Source organism: Amblyraja radiata, chromosome 33 (assembly GCF_010909765.2).
Source record: "Amblyraja radiata isolate CabotCenter1 chromosome 33, sAmbRad1.1.pri, whole genome shotgun sequence".
In the NCBI taxonomy this organism is placed as follows: Eukaryota; Metazoa; Chordata; class Chondrichthyes; order Rajiformes; family Rajidae; genus Amblyraja; species Amblyraja radiata.
Genome location: NC_045988.1, coordinates 10,015,985 through 10,037,481, shown reverse-complemented (window position 1 = coordinate 10,037,481; position 21,497 = coordinate 10,015,985). Strand labels below are relative to the sequence as shown.

The following is a 21,497-nucleotide window of genomic DNA, read 5'->3' as shown; positions in this document are numbered from 1 at the left end:
CTCCCCCCTATTCACTTCCACCCATACCCCTCCCTCCGGCTTTACATTTCACTCCTCCTCTACTCTCCTTTTCTTACAAGCTTTTGTCTCCTTTTCACCTCTAGCCTTTGTCACTTACTCCCCCCACGTGCCAGTAAAGCCCTCCCCTACCTACCTCCACCCATGTACCAGTAATCTCACTTGCCAAATTTGGTCCACTCGCCACCTCCCTGGATGGTTCATCAATAAGCCTCTGCGTGAGGATGAAGTCATACAAAATGATCAACATGTCTCTGAGTTGGCAATTAACTGCGGGAATTGACCTGACTATTAGAAAGATGATATGCATTTTATGGCATTATGCTCTCCAAGTTATGGAGTAGAATACTGATGTATTTCCGTGGCTAATGTCACAAACACTTGGTAATATATTAAATTCACCCAATGGTTTAGCGTCTGATATGACCAGCTGAACTAATGATTGACTTGGTAAAGAGCATTCCCATTTGTATGTTAGTCAGTAGGCTGATTCCTGGACTTGTATTGCATAATCATGACCTTCTATTTGCATCACCGTCACTTTATCTAAATGAGTACCGTCTGCGTAAAAGGAGACTCGAGATGATCATTAACCAATGTGGTTTTCCATTTCAAAAACAATCAACTACTATCAAAATAACGTTTGTCACTTCTGCAACACACCCAAATTGTGCATTGTTCTCCGAAAGCATTTTGAACTCAATGGTAGAAACCTAAATTGGAGACGCATGTAAACTGCAGGTGCCGGTTTACAAAAGAGACACAAAGTTTTGGAGTAACGCAGTGGGTCAGGTAGCAATTCTGAAGCACATGGATAGGTGACGTTTCTGGTAAAGACTCACACGTGTGGGAGGTGGAACAACAATGGACAATGGAGGACCCAGTGTGTGGGGAGGGGGGGGGGGGGCGTGAGGGAGGGCGTGAGGGAGGGGGAGTGGGAAAACAAAAGGGGGTCCCGGAGCAGGGAAGGGGGCGGAGAACAAAGGAGAAGATGGCGTACTTTGTAACTTTGTCGGCGCAGAAGGTGGCTGCTATTTACATGCAAGCAAAGAATTTCACTGTGCCTTGTAACATGTGACAATAAAGTACTCCATTCTACATTATCTAATGACTTATCCCTTTGTGGGATCTTGTGTTACTAACTAACTGGCAGCTTTATCATTGACAGCACTTAAAAGTTGGTGATTTTTATGATACATTGGGATACCTGACAAAATCAATGCAAATTAAATACTCTTTTTATCTTGTTTTTGTGAACAATGTAACCATCCACAGGGAACAAGCTAAGGATAGTAAGGAACCGTAGATGCTGGAATCTTGAGGAAAACGCAAAGTGCTGGAGGAACTCAATCGGTCAGGCAGCATCTGTGAAGGGAATGGACAGGCGGCGTTTCTGGCTGGGAGCCTTCTTTTGTCTAAAGTCTGAAATATGTTGCCTATCTATTCCCTCCACAAATGCTGTTTGACGGTGTTAAGCTAAAATAAATATACTCTGACCACAAAGCTAAGTGTATTGTGTAACAAACTGCATACTGACATTTCTTATTGATGCCTGTGAATGCAGTAGTAATGCTGTTATTACAGAACATTTTATTATTAAATATTTTTCAATTAATGCACACACTGATTTTTTTTCGTGTTTATTATATTGTTTACAGTGTACCATGTGTACATATTCTGTTGTGCTGTTGCAAGTAAGAATTTCATTGTTCTGGAACATATGACAATAAAACTCTCTCTCTCACTCACTCTCTCTCTCTCTCTCTCTCTCTCTTGCTCACTGGAAACAAAGAACCATGAAATAGCTTTGTGTTTTCTTGGGTATATTTTCCAAAATCCATGTGCGCTGATTATTTCTGTCTCCTGTATTATTGAATGGAGCTACACTTGCACTGATTATTAACGTCCCCTAGATTGTTGAGCATGACTCATGTTGATTTAGTGGTAGTGCACTGAATATTATTGTCCACTGTGTTAAAAGTCGAGTTGAGTCAAGAGTGCTTAATTGTCATCTGTACTGACAACAGAAGAGTGATATTTTTTCTTCCTGGGGCTTAACAGGCCCATAAAAATATGTCGATAACTAAGAGGGTGGTGGGAATATGGAATGAGCTGCCAGAGGAGGTAATTGAGGCAGGCATTATAACAGCATTTAAAAGATACTTGGACAAGTACATAGCTAGGAAAGGTTTAGAGGGCACAAAGTGCTGGGGTCATTCAGTGGGTCAGGCAGGATCTCTGGAGATAAAGAATGGGTGACGTTTCGGGTCGGGACTCTTCTACCGACTGAAAGTAGGGGATGGGAGAGGAAGGTGAAGAGCAGATGGTGAGAAACCTATCAGGGCCAGCCACAAATGGCCTCAGGCAGGCCGGTGCCTGGTAGGTCCATTGTTGGCTCGGGAAGGTGTGATCTCAAGAGAAACAATGAGGAGAATTATGGAACTGGTAAAACAACTAGGGAGGAGAAATGGGGCAAGGAGAGAGGGGGAGGGGAAGGGAGTATGAGATGAAGTGACTTAAAATTAGAGAATTCAGTGATCAATTGGGTTGTAAGCCACCCAAGCAAAATATGCGGTGCTGTTCCTCCAATTTGCTTGTGGCCTCACTCTGGCAATAGAGGAGGCCAACGACAGAAAGGTCAGTATGGGAATTGGAAGGGGAGTTGAAATGGCTGGCAACTGGGAAATCCTGTAGGTCTAGGCGAACCAAGCACAGGTGTTCAGTGAAACGGTCACCAAATCTACGTTTAGTCTCGTCCATGTACAGGAGCCCACATCAGGAACATCGGATGCAGTAGATGAGGTTAGAGGAGATACATATGAACCTCGGACTAACCAGAAGGATTGTTGGGGTCCCTGGATGGAGTGAGTGAGAAAGTATAAGGACAGGTGTTACATCTCCAAGATGTGTTTAGATTGTTTAGTTTGGAGTTAACGGGAATGTCGGGGGATAATGTGTTGGATGCAAAACAACGAACATCTCCTATGGTTGCAGGAGAACGTACCTGGGGAGGCTGGGTGGGAAGGGATGAGTGAACCAAGGAATTGTGAACAGAGCGGTTTCTGCTGGAGGTTAAAAGGGGTGTAGAGGGGAAGATGTGTTTAGTGGTGGTTAGTTTGGAGTTGACGGGAATGTCGGGGGATAATGTGTTGGATGCGGAGGCTGCTGGGGTGAGAGAATGTGGAGTGTGGAGAGAATTCCCTGAGCATCCACTCTACCTGTCAGGCCTTTTGGATAGAAATAAGTTCAATTCAATCCGACAGTCCTTCCTTGCTCCCTGGAAATATCCTCTTTCCATCCACTCTATCCAGGCCTCTATCACAGGTAGATATGGTTGTCATGAAGGCATTCAATTCATTGGTCTGTATCATTCAGGGTATTGAGGATATAAATTGGGGTTAGACACAAAAAGCTGGAGTAACTGAGCGGGACAGGCAGCATCTTTGGAGAGAAGCAATGGATGACGTTGTTATGTTACAGTTATGTACAAGACGGTGAAGCCACATTTGGCCGCATCAGTTTTTGTCACTTTGCTATAGGAAGGATGTTGTTAAGCTGGAAAGAGTGCAGAAAATATTTTTGGCGATGTTGCCAGGACTCGTGCTTGAGTTGAAGGCAGAGGCTGAGCATGCGCGGACTTTGTTCCTTGCTGCGTATGAGCCTGAGAGGTGTATAAGATCTTGATGAAAATTGATCTGGTAAATGCAGCTTTTTACCCTGAGCAGGGGTAGCAAGAAGCATAGGACATTGGGCAGAGGGGAAAGATATAATAGGAACCTGAGGGGCAACTTTTTCACACAGACAGTGGTGGGTATATGGAATGAGCTGCCAGAGGAGGTAGTTGAGGCAGGTGGTATAACAACATTTGAAAGACATTTGAACAGGTGCATGGATAGGAAAGGAAAAGAGTGATATGGGCCAAAGGCTGATTGATGGGTCTAGTGTAGATAGGGCTTAATGGTCGGCATGGGGAAGTTGGGCTGTTGTTTTCGTGCTGTATGACTATCAATACAGTCTTAGCCTCTCCTTATAGTTCAAGCCCTCAAGTCCTGGCAATATCCTCGTAATTCTGCTCTGCACTCTTTCCAGTTTAATGGCATCTTTCCTATTTCAAGGTGACCAGAACTGAACACAATACTCCCAAGTGCGATCTTAAGATCTTGTACATCTGTATCAAAACATCCCAACTTCTATGCTCAATTACCTGACTGATGTATTGATGACTGAACACCAGGCATGGTGCATTGAATATGTGTTTAGAAGTAAAAATCGATTATTTTTTTAAAGTGGTGCGCAATTTAAAACAATACTGGATGCATTCTTTAAATGTGATATGAAATGGTTGATTGTGCTAATCAGTGACATTTGGCATGTCTTCCTTCACCCTGGAGACCTCATTACACTCATGATGCATTCATTTTGCAATACAATTTAATTGAAAAATCGCTCTAGGTTCTATTCCAACAAGAAGCCAAAAGCAGCCAACATAATAATTTTAAGGGTATTTGAGAGAAAAGGTATTTGCAAGACTGGAGAATGGAACTGACAGGATTCCTCTGCTAGATGCCAGCATTGCTTCGATGGTTGTGCACTTAGCCCCTTAGAATATTTCCTTTATACACACATCTGTGCGGTCAAATTCTACTCTAATTCCATTTACACATTTGCAGATACCACTACAATAATGGGCTGGATCTTAAACAATAACAAGACAGAGTACAGGAAGGCGAGAGAGAGCTTAATAATGTGATGCCAAGACAGCAACCTCTCCCTCAATGTCAGCAAAATGAAGTAGCTGGTCATTGATTTCAGGAAGTGGGTAGCATATGCACTCCAATCTGTATGAATGGCGTTGAAATGGAGATGGTCGAGAGCTTCAAGTTCCTAGATGTAAATGTCAACAACAATTTGATGTGTTCCAACCACATTGACAATAGAGCCAAGAATGCACATCAATGCATCTACTTCCTCAGATGACTAAGGAAATTTGGCATGTCCCCAATGACTCGTACTAATTTCTACATGCAGTGTAAAAAGCATCCAGGTTTGACAATTGCTCTGTTCAAGAACATGAAAAACTGAGGAGAGTTTGGACTCTGCCCAGTCCCTTGTACCACAAAGTCTCTGTTTTACAAAACACTCCAGAGCTCTGCTAAAGGCTCTACTTCATCTAATCCTATTTAGTTCATAATGGAATACTTCCTGTACAGGGTATTGAAGTAACACCATGAAATATTTCTGATGAATAAGTTGAATTACCACAGGTTTAGCAAAAGAGTCACCAGCAAAGAAGCAATACAATGCAAATTACTTTAATTTATTTGTTGCAACACAATTATAAGATTTCAATGCTCTGGAATTGATGCAGTTAAGTTAAGTTGGATAAACATACGAGGGAGAAAGAATGGAAATTTATGGATGGGAGATGGTTTGTATGAAGCATAATACGATACGATAGAACAAGAGTTCCCACCCAGGGGGTAAATTTTGCCTACTCGGGGGGTAAATTTGTTGATTCTGGATTTGTTAAAAACTGTATTTTAAAATGTCCCTTTTGTCAGTTGCTTTATTATGGGAGAAGTGTAAACTCAAATTACTGAACAAAACAGAGTGGGGCTAAATTTACTTTCGAAAAGTTGCCAGGGGTAAACGGGACAAAAAATGTTGGGAACCCCTGCGATGGAACTTTATTTATCTCAGGAGGGAAGTTGATCTGCCAGCAGTCATAAAACACAAGATACATGAAACATGAAGTTAAAGTGACGAGTGGAAAGAATTGAGGATGTGCAAAGATTGGGGGGGGAAGGGGAACGGAAATCAGTCTACCCCACAATAGAAGGGGCAAGTGTTGTACAGTTTGATAGCCACTGGGAAAAGGGATCTCCTGTGGCGTTCGGTACTGCATCTTGGTGGAACCAGTCTCTTGCTGAAGGTACTCCTCGGGTTGACCAGTGTGTCTTGGAGGGGGTGAGCTGTATTGTCCGAGATGCTCCGCAGTTTGAGGAGCATCCTCCGTTTCAAGACCACCTCCCATGAATCCAACTCTGCCTCCAGGACAGAGCCAGCCTTTCTGAAGAGCTTGTAAATCCTGTTACCATCCGTGGCCTTCGCCCTGCTGTCTCAGCACATAACAGCAAAGAAGATGAGACTGGCTGCCACCGATTGGTAAAGCATTTGCAGCATCTTACTGCAGATGTTAAAGGCGTTAACATAATGGATAAGACTTTAGCTGAATATGAACTCACATGGTTCATTTTCAGCACATTGGCCTTCGTCAGTCATAGTATTGAGTATAGTAGTTGGGAGGTCTTGTTACAGTTGTGCAAGACATTGGTGAGGCCACATTTGGAGTATTATGTTCAGTTTTGGTCACCCTGTTATAGGAAAGGGTGCAGAGAAGATTGATGAGGATGTTGCCAGGACTCGGCGGCCTGTGCTGCAGGGAGAGGTTGAGCAGGCTGGGACTTTATTCTTTGGAGCAAAGGAAGATGAGGGCTGATCTTATTGAGGTGTACAAAATCATGAGACAAATAGATTGGGTAAATACACAATCTTTTTCCTGTTTCCATCTCTATGACTGCAACATAACTAGTTTGTGTGGTATGCAGACTTCATAGGTCAGGTCTGGACTATAAAAGTTGAGAAGTCATGTTCCTGTTGTATAAAACATTGGTTAGACCACATTTGACATTTTGTGTATAATTAAAGTCCCCCCATTGCAGGAAGGAAGTAGAGGCTTGCGAGAGGGTGTAGAAGAGGTTTACCAGAATGCGGCCTGGAATACAGGATATTAACTATAAGGAAATTTGGACAAACTTGGATTGGATTGCAGTGGATGTCAGTCACACATACCAGACTCCCCACCATTGACTCTCTACATTTGCCTCGGAAAAGCAGCCAACATAATCAAAAGAACGGTCTACCCTGATCTTTCCTTCCTCTCACTCTCATCCAGCAGAAGGTACAAAAGCTTGAAAGCATGCACCACCAGACTCAGGAACAGCTTCCCCTCTGTAATCAGGTTTCTGAACAGTCCTTCCTTAAGCTAGGGTAGTTCGATTCACCTCTACCCCATTGAGGACATTGGATTTGGTTTATGAAACTGGTGTACTGCAATACTGAGAACTATATTCTGCACTCTGTATCTTCCCCTTTGCCCTATCTATTGTACGAGTTTAGTTTAATTTATTATTGTCACATGTATGGAGTTACAATAAAAGCTTTTGTTTGACTTGATTGTATTTATGTATAGTATTGTGTGATCAGATTGAAAGGCATGCAAAACAAAGCTTTTCACTGTACATGTGATAAAATACACGTGACAAAAATAAACCAAAACCTAGAGCGTCAGAGTGACGTGATAGAAGTATATAAACTGATGAGAGGCATAGATAAGGTAGATAATCAGAGCCTCTCGCCCAGGATGAAAATGTTAAATACTAATGGACATAGCTTTGAGGTGAGAGGGGAAAGAATTCCAAGACAAGTTTTATTTTTACACAGAGGAGTGTGTTCCTGGAACACATTGCCACATAGCATGCTGTAAGCAAATACAATAACAATGTTTAAGAGGCATTTAGACAGACATGAATATGAAGGGAGTGGCGGAATATAAACTGAATGCAGGCAGATGTACAATTTAAATTGGCTTCTGGTTGATACGAACGTCATAAGCTTGAGGGCCTGTTTGTGTGCTGTACAGAGAAGGAGACCTTCCCTGTCCTTATCCTGCCTAACCATTCCAGACCACCAACGTGGTTCACTCTGAATTACCAATCTGTAAATGAATATATGTTTAATGGAATCACTTGACATCAGTAAAACTCAAGCTCAGTACATCTGGCAGTGAACCTCAGCAACTGTGGGAAATAATAATGAACAGAAAGAGGCATGAGTTACTGCTTGGGTTAATCCCAAGGCCTCAGCTGAAAGCCTGATCTACTACAACCAGCTCTAACCAAAACCACAAGAATCCATTCAAAGGCAGTTACTCAATTCGTTCAAATAAACATTTTGCCTCATTCTTAGATAAATTGTGGTACACTTTAGTTATTCACATATACCAGTACATTAATGCTGCCCTCACTGCCCTAACATTTCTATTGTCCAGCTACTTGAAAAACAACACACTCGGGTCATATATTCAAAGCACGAGATTTCACCAAAAATCCGAACTACTGTGATTTTCCCAGTGAAAAGTCATGAAATCAGTGTTTTTTTAAACTTCTATAACACAGGATTCTAAAAAAAGGTTTCATAAATATCCAAAATGGTATGTTCAATGGTGGAGATTGTATATGATTGGAAGATTTATGTTGAATTAAAATAGCTCAAATTTAAATGGACAGTACTAAAATATGAGAATGTTACCTCATTTTTACTTATAAACACACAAAGTTGGATTGGAATGAGACTCTGGTTTGGCCTTGCGATATGCTTCATCTGGAACCTTCAACAAAGCATCACCTTCTTTGCTGGAAAGCACACAAACACCCAAAAAAACCTCCATGTAGGAAGAAACTGCAGATGTTGGTTTACACCGAAGATAGGCACAAAATGCTGGAGCAACTCAGCGGGACATGCAGCACCTCTGGATAGAAGGAATGGGTGACGTTTCGGGATGGGACCAGACTTCTTCAGGGGAAGGGTCTCGACCCGAAACGTCACCCATTCCTTCTATAGAGGCACTGCCTGTCCCGCTGAGTTGCTCCAGCATTTTGTGTCGATCTTCAAAAAAATCTTCAGAGGCAATGGTCACAGGACCAATTCCCACATTGACATCTCAGCGAAGCTGTTTCATTAGCTCCAGCACCGTAAAAATATTGAACGATTGGAAGTGCTGTTATTTGAATCAGTTGTAGAATGAAAGTCTACTTCTCTACACTGGGCATGTGGTGCTATCCTGAGGAAGAGCAGGGGACAAGGACTTGTGCCTAGTGTCTCACAGCCAATATTTATCTTTAACCAACAGATTACGTGATCATTATCACACTGTTGGCTGGAAGAGTTTGCTATTAACAAATTGGCTGTCTGGTTCCTATAATTGCAATTATTGCATTTCAAAAGTACTTCATTATCTTAAAGTGCTTTCAGACATCATGGGTTCATGAAAGGGTTCATTATATATTTTATATAAAATGTAAGTCTTTGTTTTCACTTTGACAATGAAGCTTCTATACAGGATGTATTTAACTTACATAAGTAGCAGTGCTGACGTATGAAGTGACTATTAAACCAGAAAGAGTTCTCCTAAACACATTCATCTTTCTGCTCCCCTTCATAACACTTCTTGAAACATAAGTCTTCTTTCAAGCTTAGGATCACCTGCCCAAATATCTGATCTGGCTAGGTTTTGAACTTTCATCGATAGCACCTTGGAATGTTCTGCTATGCAGATCTGTGGTATGCTCATGGGAATTTTGTACCCTGGCTCAGCCTCTGCAATCCACATGCCCTTTGTGGTTTTGTTACAGCAGCCCATGCACTGAAGAGATCACTGAGGTTTGGATAGAGGGATGTGGAGAGGATGTTTCCACTAGTGGGAATGTTTAGGACCAGAGGTCATAGCCTCAGTATTAAAGGATGTTCCGTTAGGAAAGAGATGAGGAGGAATTTATTTCGTCAGAGAGTGGTGAATGTGGAATTCATTGCCACAGACGGCTGTGGAGGCCGTCAATTGATATTTTTAAGGCAGAGATAGATAGATTTTTGTTTAGTACAGGTGTCAGAGGTTATGGGGAGAAGGCAGGACAATGTGATGAAGAGGGAGAGATGGATCAGCCATGATTGAATGGTGGAGTAGACTTGATGGGCCGAATGGCCTAATTCTACTCCTATCACATGAACTGACCTGATATTTCCTTGAGCACAGAAGATTTAATGATGATCTGATTGAGATGATAAAAGCATTCGATGGGTAATTTCAGATAAACTGTGCCTCACAACATTTGGACAGGTACATAGATAGGATTAGAGGGACATCTGCCAAAAGCAGACAAATGGGACTAGAGTAAAAGGGCCTGTTTCCATGCTGTATGACTCTGACTCTCCAATAACTTGCCTACCACAGATGTTAGGCTCACTGGTCTATAGTTCGCTGGCTTTTCCTTGCAACCCTTCTTACCAAGAGTCACAACATTAGCCACCTTCCACTCTTCCAACACTTCACTCGTGTCCAATGATGATTCGTAAATCTCAGCAGAGAGCCTGCAGTTTCATCTGGCTTCCCACATTGTTCTCGGATATATCTGGTTCACATAATGCTGTAATCACCATCAAAGTAGAAATCAAGAGTCAAGAGTGTTTTATTGTCATATGTCCCAGATAGAACAATGAAATTCTTACTTGATGCAGCACAACAGAATATGTAAACATAGTACATAAGAAGAGAAAAAAAGTTCAGTGTGTGTATATATACATGTACACACATATTCAAAAAACAAACAATGATAGTGCGATAATAATAATAGTCTGTTATAATTCAGAGCTTATTTGTTGTCGTGTTTAATAGCCTGATGACTGTGGGGAAGTAGCTGTTCCTAAACCTGGATGTTACAAAGTTTTCAGGCTCCGGTGCCTTCTTCCCGATGGCAGTGGTGAAATGAGTGTGGCCAGGATGGTGTGGGCCTCTGATGATGTTAGCTGCCTTTTTGAGGCAGCGACTCCGATGGTGGGGAGGTCAGAGGCGATGATGGACTGGGCAGTGTTCACAGCCTTTTGCAGTCTTTTCTGCTCCTGGACGTTGAGTGCTTCAAGTTCCTAGGTGCAAATATTACCAACAATGTAATGAACCTACCATATTGAAGTGTAAGCTATGAAGGCACACCATCGCCTCTACTTCCTCAGGAGACTGAGGAATTTCAGCATATCTCCAATGATTCTTACAAACCTCTAAAGATACATCATAGAAAGCATACAGTTAGGTTGTGACTCCGTCTACCATTGACCCCACCATGCTGCTTCAGGAAAGCAGCCAACACAATCAGTCTTTTCCCAACCTAGTCCAGGGCTCTCACTAACTTTTTTTCCCTGTTGCATGCCGGGTAACTTAGGCAGCCTTTTTAGGTTGCCAAATGACCGTTTAGGTGGCCAATTTAAGACAGCTTGCATGACGAGTGCGATAATGTGCTCAAACTAAGTGCGTAGTTACCAGTTGGAATTTTGCTCAATGAAGCATTCACATATTATTTCTGCTTCAAATAATGTCACAAACTAAACATATTCACCAATCAAGACAAGATATGTACCACAATTACACACAGCAAAGTTACAATACAGTATCTCAACTCTTTTTACACATTGCAATTTCTATTATTTCTTTCCACTTCCCAACAAAAATGTGGTTGGATTATTCAGCGTATGATCAACCTGTGTCACTAAATCCTGGACCATGATACCATATATGCTTAACCATGCATACTACAGATTGATGCAAGCATGTTTTCTGTGAAGGACCGTAAATTATCATGACATGGCCATAGCATGGGTCGTTATTGCTATTGGTACAGAAACACTCTCGCTTCCCACATAATTTATCCACAACAAAATATACAGGTTGCAAGGAAATTTCTAAAGGCATTTTATGATAATAGCTGTTAAAACCGACTATACCCATCTGACAAGTTAAATATTACACTAACTGACGAGATGGCCAAAGGACATAACTGCAGCAAATGTTCTTTTGGTAATATGTTTAAAGGTGTCAAAACGCCACATTACCGGACATTCAGATGAAATGTATGTGTTTTGAACAGCAATGAAGATACCCAGTTTGTATGCAGCAGATTTTTTTTAAATTATTGATAAATGCTATTTCCATAATTCCCACCAGAATTAACGTTAAAATTTCAACCGAAATATCTCCTGACCAAATTTGTGATGTATATGACCGACTGTAGAAGTAAAACCTGGATAAATCCAACGTATAGTTGTGAATGTTGCTCATTAAATAACAGTACTGGTACTCCATGTTAAGAGCATTGATTTGCCGTTAAAATGAATTCTGCAATAAAGTGTCGACGGTAGCAGTGACAATCGAACACTGTGGTTTTAATGTTTCACGTGTTCACAATTTAAATAATCAATCTTTATGGATTAAAACAAATCAACATTGGGATTTAAAACACATTTGATTGCATTCCGTTATCAAACATAGTCAATTTTCGCTCTGAAGACATTTCCAGCACAATAGGGTCGGGGGGGGAGGGGCTGTGAATCAGTGCGGGATGGATAGATGGGGGGGGGGGTGAGAAGGCAAGGTGCGGGATGGATGGATTGAGACGGGAATTAGTGTGTGTTGGTTGGAATAGGTAAAATTGTGAGGGATGTCAGTGGGGTTGACAGGGAGCTTCAGTACAGGATGAATGGGGGGCTCAGTAAAAGATGAATGAGGGAATCAGTACAGGATGGATCGGGGGGGATCAATACAGGATGAATGAGGGGATCAGTACAGGATGAATGAGGGGATCAGTACAGGATGAATGGGGGAGGCAGTGCAGGATGGAAGGGAACGGGGTGAGTACAGGATGAATTGGGGGACCAGTGTAGGATGGATGGGGGGGGGCAAGGAGAATCAATGCGAGGTGGATAGGGAGATCAGTGCAGGATGAATAGATGGGGGGGGGGGGGGGGGGGGGGGGGGGGGAGCACAGGGGATGTCGGTGAGGACTGAATAGGGGTGGGAATGGGGAACAGTGGAGAGGAGGGGTCCCAGGATAAGGGGGGCGTACAAGAGAGAGGGGGGGGGGGGGAGGGAGGAAGGTCAACGCTCATTGGACACGGACGGTATCATCGCCCCGCTGCCTTGGCCGTCCCTGTCCACCACCAAGTGCCACCGCCAAAGGGGGAGGCAGTTGGGATCTCCTAGCCACCGCCTCCCCTCCTCCGCCAGCCAACAGACGGTTCGGGGCCGAGTGGTGCAGCTGCTTCAGACGGCGGAAGGAGGCTTCTCCCTTCTTTCCTTCATCCCGGCCTCGGCGTACGGGAGGGTTTGTTTTGAAAGTGGTTATGGCCGTTAGCGCATTGGCAAGCAGCGGCCGCCATCAGGGCGGGCGGGCTGCTGGAGGAGGAGGAGCCACTATCGCTGTTGCTGCCAAAGATCCTATATACCGTCCTATAGGATCTTTGGCCGCTGTTGTGCGGGGCCCGTCATTCGCTCCAACCCTTCGTCACCCCACACCCCATATCTTTGCTCCGCACTACATCGTCGCCGCCGACACGAAACGTCACGTTCCCTTTCTCCAGAGATGCTGCCTGACCCATTGAGTTACTCCAGTTTTATTTGTCTATCTTCGTTATAAACCAGTATCTGTAGTGCCAAGCTGGTCAAAATGACTCGGCATTTAGGTTGCCCAGCGGCACTTTGGGTGGTCATTGGCACCCAGGCAACCGCTAATTTCGAGCCCTGCTCATTCCTTCTACTCACTGCTCTCGTCGGGCAGGAGACACGGATGCTCGAAAGCGTACACCACCAGATGCAGGAACAGTTTCTTCGCCTTTGCTATCAGGCTTCTGAACAGTCCTACCATAAGCTAGGCTACAGTCCCAATTCTCCAACTTACCTCGTTGCAGACATTGGACATTTTGCTGAGATCAATATGTGTACACTGTATCTTCTATTCGCTCTACCTATTGTACTTGAGATTGGCTTGATTGTATTTATGTGTGGTATTAACTGATTTGATTGGGCAGCATTTAATTAACAGCTTTTCACTGTACTTTGGAACATACAACAGTAACAAACCTAAACCTCTGTGAAAGTCTATATCCGAGAGTGGGCCGAAGAATCTTCAGGGGACTGTGGGATGATGTTAGAGGATGATGTTAGATGTTAGAGGAGTCCTAAATCATGAGGGTCAGAGACAAGTCTTCTTCCCAGGCAATGTGAACCAAAAACTAGAAAGCATAGGCTTAAGTTGAGAGGGGAAAATTTAAAAGGGACCTAAGGAACAATTTCTTCACACAGAGGGTGGTGGGTATATAGAACGAGTTGCCTGAGAAAGTGATTGAGGTAGGTACGTGGAGAGTAAATTGGGTGCAGTTGTTATTGCGTAAGTTCACATCTGACATGTTGGTGACATTTATAAGCCAGGTGGCCAAAGTTCAGGACAGGCTGTGATAAAGTCTTGGCATCATATTCAGCACACACATTATGGGCCAGAGGGCCTGTTCTTGTGCTGTACTGTTCTATGTTCTATATAAAGGAACCTTGGATGATTAGTGTTTGTAAATTTGGTTAAAAAAAAGCAAGTGTATGTAAGTTTTAAAACATGAAATCAGGCAGAGACTTAGAGGAATATAAAGCAAATAAGAAAGAACTTATGTGAGCCATTAGATGGCCCAAAAGGGACCATGAAATGTCTTTGGTGAGTTGGATTAAAGAAAGTCCCAAGACCTATTCTACATACATTAAAAAAAACAAGAGGATAAGCAGAGAGAAGGTGGGATTGTTCAAAGTTCACAAGTTATAGGAGTAGAAATAGGCCATTCAGCCCATTGAGTGTACTAGAAATAGGCCATTCAATCGTGGCTGATCTCTGCCTCCTAATCCCATTTCCTGCCTTCTCCCCATGATCCTTGTTCTAATCAAAGATAAAGACTTTGTGCTTGGTGTCAGAGAACGTAGGCTAGGTACAAAATTAGTTCTTTGCTTCTGTATTCACCAAGAAGAAGGAAATGGGGAATAGCAAGATCAGTGTGGAGAATACTAGTATACAAGAGCAGTGTGAGATTAAGATGAGGTGGTGTTGGGGCTCTTGAAGAGCATTAAAGTCAGAAAGTAAAAGCAATGGTTTGACAGCTTAGAAAGCAGGAGCTCAGTGATTGGGACATTTCATTTATATATTTCATATTTTTCTTTCTCTCTAACAGGTGGCAATAAAAATCATTGACAAGTCTCAACTGGATGCTGTGAACTTGGAGAAGATATACAGAGAAGTTCAAATAATGAAGCTGCTGGATCATCCACACATCATCAAACTCTACCAGGTAAATAAATCAAATTTAACTCCTGTCACCTTCTTTTCCTAAAAGATCTTTGTTTCAACTGAAAAAATCATTAACACTTCATGAAAAGGATGCCAGTGATTGGAATGCTAGTTGGAGGTGGTTTCTTCCTGCACTGACTCAAGATCCAGCTGACAGACATTTAGAGGGCCATACTGTTCCTTCACTTGCTTGGCCGTTCCATCAGATTAGGGCTGATTTGGCAACATAAGATTGTAGAAAGATGCACCAGAGACTTTGAACATTCCTTTGCCTCTACAGATGCAGCCTGACATGCTGAGTTCCTCCAGAGTTTTTTCTGCTCCAGCAAGTCCAGCATCTGCAGTCTCTTGTACTCATAATTTCACCTTTCTCTCCACCAGTCTCCACTTCCATCCCACCCTGCATTAGTGATTAATTATCTTTACTCTTGCAAAGATGCTGCCGAGTAGATTTGGGGAGTGGTAAAAATGCAGCTGATTTTTTTGCACAAAAGCAATACTTGCAATTCTGCATGTAGTTTGAGATTCAGTCTGCAAAGGTAACACAACGGATGGCTAATACTCGGATTTTTATTGCAACTATGAAATTTTTAATGTTGCTTAATGTCTCATAACTAAAAGCTTTTAGTCATTTAAAGGATTACAGGAAATATTTTGGGTGTGGATTTTAGGTGTAAGGTGGGAAGAAGTGTCTCGACTTGAAATGTTGCCTATTCTCTTTCTCCAGACATGCTGTCTGACCTGCTGAGTTATTCCATCTTTTTTTGTCTATCTTAGGTGTAAGGTGGGTTTTGCTGGCACTCTGTGTACCTTCATTTTTCTGGTTCATTCGTACCGCAAGCCTGTGGGTTTTTTTCAATATGTAAAGTTTGATGGTCTCAGTTGAGGTAGGTGTTGACTTGCTCTTTCTTGTGTTCGCAGGTCATGGAGACCAAAAATATGCTGTATCTTGTAACTGAGTATGCCAAAAATGGAGAGATCTTCGGTAAGTGTTTGTCTCATTGCATCTCTGTCCATGTCTGTCCACCGGTTCTCACAACTCTACATGTGTGAAAACATCTGGTATATATGTTCAGGTTAAAATGGGTTTACAAAATGAGAGGGGATAGCCACAGCATTTGTTTTTTTTGTAAGAGAGCGAACTGAACTTCAGTAATGAAGTGGCACTCAGTAATTCGTCCACAGGCACAAATTCTGGCAGATAAACTCGGTGTGTGGCTGACTGCCAGCTCTGGCTCTTTTTTCTGAGACAGAAGTTGGGCATTCATGTCTCTCTCTCTCTCAGGTGTGTCTCACATCCAATGAGATTTCCACACATTGATATCCCTGCTATAACCTGATAATGACTAGATAATTTATTTATCATCAATGTTGTCAGGACACTGCAGACAGTAAGCACCAACATGGGCTGATGTTTCTTTGCAGCCATGGAGCATGTTTTATTGTATTCTGGTACTGTTTCTCAGATGAGACATTAAGCTAAGGCCTGCATTTATTCATTCTTCATCTTGCATAGTCTAAAGTTGTAAGACAACTTGTTCTGTTTGATCTTCTGTGCACACTAGGTTGATTGCATTCGTCGAAACAGGGTGGACCACGTGAAGGTTACAATCTCCCACCCCCATTTATTAATTGAACCATCAAGAGCCAATGGCATCCTTTTGAAGAAGAATAGAGGATGCTGTCTCCAGTGTCCTGGCCACTATTTATCCCAAAGACAACGTAATTGATAAATAAATTATCTAGGCATTATCATGTTATTGCAATGGGAGATCAGTAGGTGCAAATTCAAAAGTAACTCTTGGCTAATAGACACTTTGGGCAACTTGGATTACATAAATTAAAGGTTTTTTTTTAAGATGGGTTGCACTGATACTATGGAATCTTTACTGTCTGTGATCTCTGAATGGTTTGAGAGTGGATTTTTGTTTGCAAGAAAATTTTGTTTGAGCTCCTTGCAGGATCTAGCCCATACACTTTGTGTTGCACTGAAGGACTGATGCATTGTCATTGGTGCCTTTTTTATCTGTGCAGGAGCATAAGCATTTTCGTTTTAAGTCAGCCTTGAAGGATACAAGATTTCACGTAAAACATGGCATCTCTTGTGTACGGACTCAATGTGGTCTACTATCATAAATTCTTATCATTAGTGTGATTGTGCCGGATTAGCAGGATTGTCACTGAACTGTAGGCAAATAAAATAATTTCACTGTACATAGGTACACATGACAATCACGTACAATTGTACATTTGAACCAGTGATCACAGCTTCCTTCACCTAGCCATTTGGACATTGAGATTATGAGGAGTTTTAGACCCAACGCACTCTGTCAACTTAAGTCTTTTATCCATTGTGCTTTTGGAGCCATTACTGAATGCAGAATTTCACTGTAGTATTTCCTGGCTGTAATGTGGAGGTGGTGGAAAGCTGGAGGAGGAGGGGGAGGAATGGATTTGGATCACATTTTTTATCCTGGAACTTGCTGTATTTAATTCATTTTGGGGGTCATGCGCATTATGGGACATTTGTTATCCATTCTGCATTGCTTTGGAGAAGATGCTTGTGAGCTGCCTACATTATCCTTGCAATCATTTTCATGAATGCTAGGGGAAGGAGTTGTAGCTTCAGTACAGTTTGTGGATGATATACACTGTAGTCACAGTGCACAGAGGGGGGTGTAAATTACTGTTTAGTATGACTTGGAGGTAAGAGAGCAATCCATTGATACCCAGCTGACAAACCTCCAGAAATGTGGTTCAGAAACACACTTGTGAGGTCTTTGTCAATGGGAAACAATTTAGGTACTCTCTGTCAAAGGGACATCATCCAGGGTTATCCTGTTAATTATAAACAACTCAAGGATTTCTTGTCAGTGCGAACATACTCCAGCGATGCCATCTCAATGGGTACACGTTCCAGAGATGCCATCTCAATGGGAACACACTCTTTCACAGCCTATACATTACTTCCACTTCATCAGAAAGTGTCAACTAAATCCAAAGAGAAAAAATCAGAAAAAAATTTATTATTCATATGCACAGTAGAAATAATCTATCAATACATCTAACAAATATAGACAATGAAAGGCTAAGCCTAAATTAATAGACTGTGCAGGAAGCTTTCTCAATACAAACCTGGTCACCTCATAGGCCCCAGCAATACTAACCTGCTTGGCAACCTAGCCTTAGATAATACAAAATCTAATAATGTGCGATAAGCTCTTCTAATTGAGCTGCTTTGATGTAGAATTCTGTTAAGAACATGAAAGAGTTGACTGTTCTGCATCAGCATTTAAGTAGTTTTATGATCTTTCTTGTTACCCCACTGGCTGATGTATGCTTGGCACATTATAAGCTCTGTTATATTATGCCATGTCTCTCTTCTGTGAATGTTTGATTCATTGATTGAATTAATTTGAGTTGATATATACAGCATGGAAACAGGCCTTTTGGCTCACTGACCACGCCATCCATTGATCACCCATTCACATTAGTTCTATGTTATCCCTCTGCCTACCCACTAGGACCAATTAACCTCCAAACCCGCACGTCTTTGGGATCTAGGAGGAAACTGGAGCTTCCAGAGGAAACCAATGCAGTTGCTGAAAATTCTAAACACTCTTTAAAATAAGTTTGTTCTTTAAGGAAACAATGAATTGCAGATGCTAGTTTACAAATCATGACACAAAGTGCTGGAGTAACTCAGCATCTCAGGCAGCACCTCTTCAATGTCACCTATCCATGTTCTCCAGAGATGCTGCGTGACCTGCTGAGTTACTACAGCTCTGTGTCTATCTTTGTTCTTGAGTTCACTTGGGTTCTCATGCTCTTTCTCAATCTCGTTGTTCATGCCTCCTCTCTTTCTCAAAGGGAAGGCTTTTCTTGTTCTCTTTTTTGTATGTGTTCCATGGGGTTTACTCACTCTCTCATATTACCTTGTGCTTTCTTCCTTTTCTGTTTTTTCCTACCTCACATTCTTTCCCTCACATTTACCTGTTCTCACTTTTTCCTCATTCTTTTTCGTTCTTGTGTTTGCTTTTCATTGCTCCTTTCTTCCCTTTTTATTATTCTCTCTTTCTCTCCATTTCACATATCACAGTCAACTGCCTTGATTATCATGATTTATTACTTGGGTACAATGTAGTCTGCTGTGGAGTGAAACCCCTGCTCTGAGAATCTGCCGCTGCATCAGGCATTCACTGATGACAATTTCATCCCACGTGAACACCCTTGTGGTTTCCCTACTCTCAATTCTGGGCAACTCTCTGCCACAATTACGCGTTTCTGTAAAGTTCACTGACTTGACTAGAGTCTGTTTCCTTTTTCCTGTTGAAATTGACTTTCATCTTCCTCTGAAACAATTTGTGAACCCTGTTCTCTTCTCATCGTTAACTGCACAAATTTTCCCTCATTTTGTTTTGACCCTGGTATGTTCTCAGATCATTGGTTGGTGGTGGGATGCAGGGATGAATGGGAAACGGCCCAGCAAGGACACATCCGTGTTCAGATAAGTGAGGGTGCAACCGTGTGACGTTGGTAGTTGTCTTGGCTAATGGGAGGCTTGAGTAATCCACGCTTCCTGCTGACAGTTTTAATTGCTTGTTGTGTCTTTTTGTAAATTGGTTGTTTCCTGCCAATTGTAGGGCACTGGCTAAAATTTGTAGAGGAAGTGTGTTCATCGTTGATGAAATGAGAGGAGGCCTGCTTAGAGAAAGCCAGCATGAAGCTCAGTCCGTCAAAGGAAGGCCTTTGTTGCAATGTCTCTAGGCTACATTTTGTACCACTAGTTGCTTTTTATCCTAGCTATTTCTGCATTTCTTAAATTAGTAGAAATCTTATGTAGGGACTGCTAATCCTTCAGTCTGAAGACTGGTCCCAATCCGAAATACCGTCTGTCCATTTCCGTCCACAGATGCTGCCTGACTCGCTGAGTTCCTCCTACTCTTTGTTTTTTTGTTCAGGATTCCAGCACCAGCACACAGTCTTGTGACTCCTGGGGAGGAAGCTGTTCACTTGATAATTTTATTAACCAAATCTGCAAACACCCCACCTACCCTGCCTTTTGATGAGATTGTAAGAAATTGGAGAAATAGGTTAAACCATTTGCTCTGCCAATCAATAAGATCAACTGCAAAAAGTAAACAGCTGGCAAACTCAGCAGGTCAGGCAGCATCTGTGCAGGCAGAGGGACGTTTGATATTTTGGGCTGAAACCCTGCATCAGGACTCCACAGTTTGGTGAGAGGTGGGATGCAAGGATGTCCTTTTGCTTCATGTTAGAGCACCTGCAGTCTCTTATGCATCCAATGATCTTGGACTGTTGACTTTAAGTGCATCTCTTGGGCCGACCCCATACCCTTGGTTTCCAGCCATTTAAAAATCGACCTCACCCATGAATGATAATAACTCAGCATTCAATTTTCTATGGCTGAGGATTCCAAAGATTCTCAACCCGTTGAAATAATTTAATCCCACGCCCCCTCTCCAGATTCTAGCTTCCCTCATCAGGGAAAATATCCTCACAACTTTTGACTTACCAAGCACCTTAAAATTTGTGTTTTAATAAGATCACCCCTCATCCTAAACTCCAGTGTATGGTAGCCTATCCACTTAATCTAGCCATGTCCGGCAGTGTCCATAGTGCCACACACACTCCCAGCTATGGAGATTGAAGGTGAATACAGAGGATTGTATAATATCAGCTCCCTTAGAATAAGACAGTATCACACACATACATGTCAGAGCTCCACAATGATTGGGAGATGACCATGTGTTGCTTGTGTTATAAACTGAAGAAGGTGACAGTTTTGGAGCCTGTTTGCTTTGATGGAAGTGACACTGCCATTGCTTTTCTTCGTAACGTTGGACAGTACCAGTTCCTTTTGTCACTTTATTAGTTTCATGGATACTTATTGTATCAATTTGCCTTTTATTGACCTCTTGGACAAGTCACAGATAATGTGATGAATAAAATTGACTTTGACTTTGAGACATTTCCTGATGGAAATATTTCTCTAATGCGAATGAAGGGGAAGATGAACAAAGTTAAAGCACACTTGTTAAGAAGAAGTTGGGTGTCGATATCACGTGTCTTTCAAACTATATTCATCCCAGAAACGTTCCTATTTGTCGTATTGCTTAAGCACAATAGATTATATTAATAGAATAAGTTCATATTTTTGTGGGTTTGGTTGTATAAGAATATTGTTTTGTCACCAAGAAAGGTCATGAGTCCTTGAAGCAAGCCATTGGATTTTGATTTGGAAATAGAGGGCTAGTATTTATCTCAATGTTTTGCAAAAATTGGTTTGAATTCACATTTTTCCTCTTCACGGAGTCTCTATCACGATCGAAAATTGACAAATGGAGTATTAGAATTAAATATAACTCTACCTCTAACAAAGGAACAATGTGAAACTTGGATGACGAGAGAAATTAGGCTCTGATCACAAAAAAGGAGGCATGGGCAGGTATAGGCAGCTAGGATCAAGTGCAT

General features: G+C 42.1%; 1 protein-coding gene across 1 annotated transcript in view; it reads left to right on the top strand.

Annotated features, from left to right (window-relative positions):
• sik2 (salt inducible kinase 2) overlaps positions 1–21,497 on the top strand; it is a 103,827-nt gene that overhangs the window by 19,614 nt on the left and 62,716 nt on the right. Inside the window, exons 2-3 of the mRNA XM_033049673.1 lie at positions 14,887–15,003; positions 15,924–15,987. Of these exons, the coding sequence (XP_032905564.1) occupies positions 14,887–15,003; positions 15,924–15,987 (181 nt within the window). The remainder of the gene's footprint in view (positions 1–14,886; positions 15,004–15,923; positions 15,988–21,497) is intronic.